The sequence below is a fragment of the Borostomias antarcticus genome (genome assembly GCF_949987555.1).
Source record: "Borostomias antarcticus genome assembly, chromosome: 33".
Lineage (NCBI taxonomy): Eukaryota > Metazoa > Chordata > Actinopteri > Stomiiformes > Stomiidae > Borostomias > Borostomias antarcticus.
Window position 1 is genome coordinate 1,321,738 of NC_140266.1, and position 7,904 is coordinate 1,329,641.

The 7,904-nt window shown below is 47.9% G+C and overlaps 1 protein-coding gene across 1 annotated transcript; it reads left to right on the plus strand.

Moving 5' to 3' along the window:
• Window positions 1-1,805: 1,805 nt before the first annotated feature.
• Window positions 1,806-7,436, plus strand: pigu (phosphatidylinositol glycan anchor biosynthesis, class U; the record flags this gene model as incomplete). Its single annotated transcript, XM_084460632.1, has 9 exons — window positions 1,806-1,935; window positions 2,358-2,422; window positions 2,522-2,581; window positions 3,631-3,693; window positions 4,396-4,505; window positions 5,036-5,136; window positions 5,996-6,093; window positions 6,180-6,334; window positions 7,289-7,436. 9 exons carry the CDS (start codon window positions 1,806-1,808, stop codon window positions 7,434-7,436), a joined length of 930 nt encoding a protein of 309 aa, XP_084316758.1.
• Between the last annotated feature and the right edge of the window lie 468 nt (window positions 7,437-7,904).

The window sequence follows — 7,904 nt, forward strand, 5'->3', positions numbered from 1 at the left end:
CTAACATTATACTGTAACTATTGTGGATCAGGGTCTTGTCCATAACACCACAGATGAAGCACTTATACCACAGTTAGAGGTGTGCTAGTATAATTGACCTGCTCTAATCTCTATCCATATGGCCCTCTTCCCTCACCACTAGAAAAACATGTTTATCATGCTATTTAAGCATGTGCTTGATTTGTAGTGGACGTCTTCCTTCAAGGCGCCCGCCTCTGCCGACCTCATCCATAATCCATTATGCTCCATCCCGACATGTCAAGTCAGTACACATCATCATCGCCGTCTTTATTTAAATGTGAATAGAGATATCAGCGAGGCGTTGACGTGCGGGCTCCCAGACAGGAAATCGTTGGAGTGAGAGCGTACTCTCTAAGTTTGGAACACCTTCACACTGCCGATCAGATCGCTGACCTTCCCCTGGGAGAGACAGGGAGGCACCTCCTCATGTCGAGCATCGGTAATGAAGAGCCAAAACACAACAATAATAATACCTCTCGGTACATTTCATCTATTTTTAAAATGATACTCTGTAGCTGCCTATAGAGACTCTAACATAGAGCTGCCTATAGACTCTAACCTAGAGCTGCCTATAGACTCTAACCTAGAGCTGCCTATAGACTCTAACATAGAGCTGCCTATAGACTCTAACCTAGAGCTGCCTATAGACTCTAACCTAGAGCTGCCTATAGACTCTAACATAGAGCTGCCTATAGACTATAACATAGAGCTGCCTATAGACTCTAACATAGAGCTGCCTATAGACCCTAACCTAGAGCTGCCTATAGACTATAACCTAGAGCTGCCTAACCTAGAGCAGCCTACAGACCGTAACCTAGCTTTGGCCTCCATTTTCTCTGATGTACTCAGAGAACTCAGTCACTCTGTGTGACTTTGAAATCGCTTCCTAGCGGGAGCTGCAGATATCACACAGCTTTATCCGTGTGCCTGACAGGTCAGATTACAACACGACTAGACATATTGAATCACCTCAATCTCCATAGATGTTAATGATTAGCTCATACAGCTGTATTGATCTTCATAACGTGGTAGAAAATTGAGTTAGGCTATTTCCTTTCCTGATAACATCTCTCTCTTCTAAAATGTTTCTGAAATAAATCTGGATTCAACTAATTAAATGTAAAACATGTTCCAGCCTTGAAGCCTTGATATATCTAATGTATAATTAATTGAATGAGATTTTGCTGTCCCCATTCTATTGGAAATATTAAACATTCTCTCTCTCTCTCTCTCTCTCTCTCTCTCTCTCTCTCTCTCTCTTCCTCTCTGTGCTTCCTCTCTCCCAGCCGTTTCCATCAGAGACTTCTTCGTTTCTAACAACTTTTCCTTCACTCAGGACAGGAAACAAGCAGGATGAATACAGACACAGAAGCCATCTCAGTCAACCATCAGTTCATATGAAGGCTAATGCCAGCCTGTAGGCCACTATCTCTGACAACAGCTGCTGGTTTTCTCTCTGTTGTGTGTGTGTGTGTGTGTGTGTGTGTGTGTGTGTGTGTGTGTGTGTGTGTGTGTGTGTGTGTGTGTGTGTGTGTGTGTGTGTGTGCGTGTGTGCGCGTGTGCGTGTGTGTGACTGTTCTGTCTAATCCGTAAGAGGACCCGCACAACAGTGTTTTGTATCACATGTTTTATCCATGGAAAGGCCACCGCGCAGGAACATCTCTAATATATAGACCACCCTGCCATCTACTGGTAACCAGCAGTAATGGCAGGCTTAAAATGACTACATTTCCCATAATCCACCGAATACCGGGCGCAGCGCAGCGCAGTTCCTCACTGCGAAAATGGCGGCTCCCTTAGCACTGCTCTTAATTGTAGCCGTCACAATAAGAGTACTATTATTTAGATCAAGTTTAGCCGAGCTTATATCAGAAAGAGTTGAGGTAGTTTCTCCGTTAAACGCCTGGAAGAGAGGTGCGTATTCTATCAAGCACATTCGTGTCGCGTTTTCAGTGTAATTGTCCCAGCTTGCCCACGGTAGCTCATTGGTTAGCGTGCTAGATTGTGAGCTCACCTTTCTGGTTAGACAGCATCCGTAGAAACACTTGCATGCTAGACAACTATCTAGTAAATTAATCCGCATTGAAAGCGCCAAGAAGAGCACACGAGCAACTCAAGCCTGCTCTGTTAATGTTAAGCTAGCCTACAGACTGTAGTACAGTAGTACAGTACTGTAGTACAGTAGACATGGCCAGGGAGGTGACTTAGGGAGGATCCCCGATATGAATGATTGATGCAATGTGGATTGATTGATTACTAGATGATAGGCTCACCAAATCAAAGCCGTGTAGACATGTAACATACATCATTGTGATGATGATGATGATCTCTCCTAGTTGTGGAGGGTCTGGCGCTCCTGGACCTTGGAGTTAATCCCTACTCTGGAGATGTGTTCCATGAGGTCAGTTTCCTCTCTTTCTCCTCTCTCTCCTCTCCTCCGGGACTCTCGCGGGGTCTTACTGGGTGTAGCCGTCATGACGTCCTCTGTTTTCTCCTCTAGACTCCGCTCATCATCTATCTGTTCCACTTCCTGGTTGACTATGCAGAGATTACGTTCATGGTAAGTCCCCCAGGGCGACCGCACGGAGGAACGGACAGTTTCGCTCTCGCCATCCTCTCTGACTCTCTCCCCTCCATCCCTCCATCTCTCTCCCCTCCATCCCTCCATCTCTCTCTCCTCCATCCCTCCATCTCTCTCTCCCCTCCATCCTCTGACTCTCTCCTCTCCGTCCCTCCATCTCTCTCTCCCCTCCATCCCTCCATCTCTCTCCCCTCCATCCCTCCATCTCTCTCTCCCCTCCATCCTCTCTGACTCTCTCCTCTCCATCCCTCCATCTCTCTCTCTCCTCCATCCTCTCTGACTCTGCCGCTCCATCCCTCCGTCTCTCTCCTCCATCCTCTCTGACTCTCCCCTCCATCCCTCCGTCTCTCTCTCCTCCATACTCTCTGACTCTCTCCCCTCCATCCCTCCATCTCTCTCTCCTCCATCCTCTCTGACTCTGCCCCTCCATCCCTCCATCCTCTCTGACTCTCTCCCCTCCATCCCTCCATCTCTCACTCTCCTCCATCCTCTCTGACTCTCTCCCCTCCATCCCTCCGTCTCACTCTCCTCCATCCTCTCTGACTCTGCCCCTCCATCCCTCCATCTCTCTCTCCTCCATCCTCTCTGACTCTGCCCCTCCATCCCTCCATCCTCTATGACTCTCTCCCCTCCATCCCTCCATCTCTCTCCCCTCCATCCCTCCATCTCTCTCTCCTCCATCCTCTCTGACTCTCTCCCTCCATCCTTCCATCTCATGGGGTGGCTGTAGCTCAGTTGGTAGAGCGGGTCGTTCAATGATCAAAGGGTCAGTGGTTCGAATCCCAGCTCCAACTGTCCACATGTCGAAGTGTCCTTGAGCAAGACACCTAACCCCAAATTGCTCCCAATGAGCAGGTTAGCAACTTGCATGGCAGCTACCGCCATTGGTGTGTGAGTGTGTGTGTGAATGAGAGGCCATTGTAAAGCGCTTTGAGTGCCGCTAAGGTGGAAAAGCGCTATATACTGTAAGTGCAGTCCATTTACCATTTATCTCTCCTCCTCTCTCCCTCCATCTCTCTCTCCTCCAGGTAGCAGATGCGATCACTGCTGTTGCTCTCTACTTGGCCGTGAAGGACTACAACAAAAGTGTGGTGAGGAACATAGGAGACTAAAGTATCACACAGATATCCTACAACAGGATATGCAGGGTTTTTCCTGGCTCAGAATGGGTCTTTGGGGGGTGATGTGCACAGATTATTTTTTGGGGGAAACCTCTGTTTTATGCCGAGTAGCCTACCAGCATATTTAGGTATATTCTTCGCTGTCGTTCTGTTTGAGCTCACTTTTCACAATCACGGGAAATCTCCCGACATGACACAAAATGGATATGAAGATGAAATGTTTAGGATATTGATAACCTGTCTATTAATGATCTTGATTACTAGTGGTCCAAACCATGGACAATGCAAGAAAGAGGGATGGGCTGTTTAAGCTATCAAACACATTTGGAGAGGATTTGATTTGCTATTTTTATTCGCAATTTTTTGCATTTTGGCACTGGTGATTTTCCTCCGGCTCTGGTTAAAATCTCTTTGGGCGGCGCCAAAAAATCCTCTATGCAGGAAAAACCCTGGATATGACCTCATAGTTTGCCACTAATGTGCATCTAGTTCTATTGATGAAAGACAAAATGGAACAGGCGGCTGGCTTTTACACACTTCGCTTGAAACTGATTTTTGATTGGACGTTTCCAGGACCAGGTGCATCATGGTCCGTCATAGGTGTGTGCTGGGGGGAAGGTATTTTGATCGAGTGTTGTGAAGTGTCTGGTGTCCCGTTTTAATCTGTCGCAGTTCAGGAAGCAGAAGTACGCCTTGGAGGCAGACCGCTACCCTCTGGATTGTGTGGAGCTGATCCGCACCCCCAGAGAAATGTACTACATCCCCCTTAAGGTTGCCATGTTGTAAGTACCGCATCCCCCTCATTCATGGTTGCCAGGTTATGAATAATACATCCCCCTCGTTTTTGTCCTTCACTGTTAAAATGCGCTGGTGGGCTCAGACCACTCACCTGCCTTGTGATTTAGTCCTAGGCTGTTACTGTAGCTATTTGTTTTGCAGTAAAAGGAGATTTAAGACTGATATAGCGGAGGAAAGAAGGCAGGGAGCCCCTCTCTCCGCTGTGCGCCTAGCCTAGCCTAGCCTAGCCTACTGTGCGCCTAGCCTAGCCTACTGTGCGCCTAGCCTAGCCTAGCCTACTGTGCGCCTAGCCTAGCCTACTGTGCGCCAGCAATCACATGCATTTCCCAAACAAAATACCACAACACAAAACTGCTTTTCCGCTGGAAAATGTTTAGGTCCAGGCCTACAAAGAAACCAGGTCCCTCAATGGTCTATATAGGCAGACTCTCTCCTCTCTCTCTCTCCTCTCTCTCTCCCTCTCCTGTTCTGTCTCTCTCCTGTCTGAGTCACCTGCGTCTCCTCTACCTCCTAGTTACCTGTTGAACCCGTTCACCATCCTGTCCTGCGTAGCCAAGTCCACCTGCGGCCTGAACAACGCCGTCATCGCCCTCTTCATCCTCTCCACCCTCAAAGGTACACGTACTGTAGACATCGCCCTCCTCATCCTCTCCACCCTCAAAAGTACACGTAGAGGTAGAAACACTTAATCTCCAGTGTCCCCTGTGCTTGGTACAGCCAAGCTACCCTGTAACATTAATAGTCAGACTAAATTGGAACCTCAACTCTAATCACCGGTGTCAGGTTGTACTACATCTATCTAAAGGGCTGCTTAGACATTTTTACTGGCCTTATAAGAAAATGGACAACATTGCATTGAAAACACTTTAAAAACAATACTGCTGCGATGTCTCAATTTTTGGGGCTGGTGGCATTGTTGATCTTATTTTGTTGTTGTTGTCAATTTGGTGACATAAAATGTGCTAATTGAATCAACAGTATGAGCGTTGAGAGTATTTATGCGAGTCTTCTTTGAATGCTCGTGAGTTCCACTGCATTGCGCTAGCATTAGCAAGACATGAACGCCCAAGCGAGAGACGGCATGGAATCAGCTGAAAATGATCTCTCAACAACATCAAGGGTACAGTGAGTCGAAAATGAGGCCGTAGTTCAAAAAATTCCAGACTATCCCTTTAAGAGCTGAATTGTCAATAGAAATAGATTTTCCACTTAGAAAGGGACAGTTCGTACCCCAGGATCTTTATAGGATACAGAAATCAATGTGTTTTGACCAATAATGATTTCTAACAACGAATGAAGGGTTTTGTTTGTGAGTGACAGCACAGCTGCACCAACTATCACTCTTTAGTTAACACCTTTTAAGTCCACATTTTGGAAAAACCCTGCCGGTCAGCTGGTAAGTACAACTCAAACCTGTAGTCCTCTCTCCATGTCTAAATCGCTCTGTCTGTGTGTGCCTGCCGTCTTGTTCTAGGTAGCTCGTTGTTGAGTGCAATCTTCCTGGCCCTGTCCACTTACCAGTCTATCTACCCTGTGACACTGTTTGCCCCTGCACTCCTCTACCAGCTACAGGTACACACACACACACACACACACACACACACACACCGACCATCCATTAATTTAATAGTAACCTCTCCCTCTCTGCTTCCCTCCAGAGGTTGTATATCCCGGTGAGTTTGCGCGGGCCCAGTTTCTGGATGTTCACGCTGCAGTATTCATTCATGTTCCTGGGCAGCCTGTCCGTGCTGGTGTGTCTGTCCTTCTTCCTGCTGGGCACCTGGGACTTCCTGCCCTCCGTCTACGGGTTCATGTGAGTCAGGCGTGTCACGGTTGTCGGTGTTAGCGGTGTTAGCGGTGTTAGCGGTGTTAGCGGTGTTAGCGTGTTACTCATGTTCGGCCGTACACCGCGTGTTGACCGAGCCGTTACTTATAAGGTGCTCAGTTCGATACCAGACCTCTACTACGTCTGGTATTCAGGCGCTGACATTTAGTTGAGGGAAGTTGGGGGGAAAAAACGGGCGGATATCCCGTCAACATTCCGTAGAGAGTAGTAGACAGTCCGGACAGGAAGTGATGAGTTATTTTTACATTAGTCGGTGGGAAAAAAAATCCACACCGTGACATCCCTAATGAGTCAGCACCTCTCTCTCTCTGTCTCTCTTTCTCTCTGTCTCTCTCTCTCTCTCTCTCTGTCTCTCTCTGTCTCTCTCTCTCTGTCTCTGTCTCTCTGTCTCTGTCTGTATCTCTACCTCCCTCGCTCCCTTTCTCTCTCTCTCTCTCTGTCTCTCTCTCTCTGTCTCTCTCTGTATCTCTCTCTCTGTCTCTGTCTCTCTGTCTCTGTCTGTATCTCTACCTCCCTCGCTCCATTTCTCTCTCTCTCTCTCTCTCTCTCTCTGTCTCTCTCTCTCTGTCTCTGTCTCTCTCTCTCTCTCTCTCTCTCTCTGTCTCTGTCTGTATCTCTACCTCCCTCGCTCTCTTTCTCTCTCTCTTTCTCTTTCTCTCTCTCTTTAAAGGTGGTATGAATGGACCCAGTCATCCTAGTCACATTCAGGCCTGTACCAGACATAGCTGAAAGATGAGCTAAGTGATGCAATGGAGTTTTTATGAAAGGGCCTTTATTGTGTCTGTGTGTGTGTGTGTGTGTGTGTGTGTGTGTGTGTGTGTGTGTGTGTGTGTGTGTGTGTGTGTGTGTGTGTGTGTGTGTGTGTCTGTGTGTGTCTGTGTGTGTGTGTGTGTGTGTGTGTGTGTGTGTGTTTCCCTCCAGCCTGTCTGTGCCAGACCTGACTCCCAACATCGGCCTGTTCTGGTATTTCTTCGCGGAGATGTTTGAACACTTTCGTCTGTTCTTCATCTGCGTCTTCCAGATCAACGTTTTCTTCTACACCATCCCCCTCTCCATCAAACTCAAGTAAATCCCTCTCTCCCTCTCTGTCCCCTCGGTCAGTCTACTTTAGTAACCTCTCTCTCTCTCTGTCCCCTCGGCCAGTCTACTTTAGTAACCTCTCTCTCACTCTGTCCCCTCGGCCAGTCTACTTTAGTAACCTCCCTCTCTCTCTGTCCCCTCGGCCAGTCTACTTTAGTAACCTCTCTCTCTCTGTCCCCTCGGCCAGTCTACTTTAGTAACCTCTCTCTCTCTGTCCCCTCGGCCAGTCTACTTTAGTAACCTCCCTCTCTCTCTGTCCCCTCGGCCAGTCTACTTAGTAACCTATCTCTCTCTGTCCCCTCGGCCAGTCTACTTTAGTAACCTCTCTCTCTCTGTCCCCTCGGCCAGTCTACTTTAGTAACCTCTCTCTCTCTGTCCCCTCGGCCAGTCTACTTTAGTAACCTCTCTCTCTCTGTCCCCTCGGCCAGTCTACTTTAATTACCTCTCTCTCTCTCCC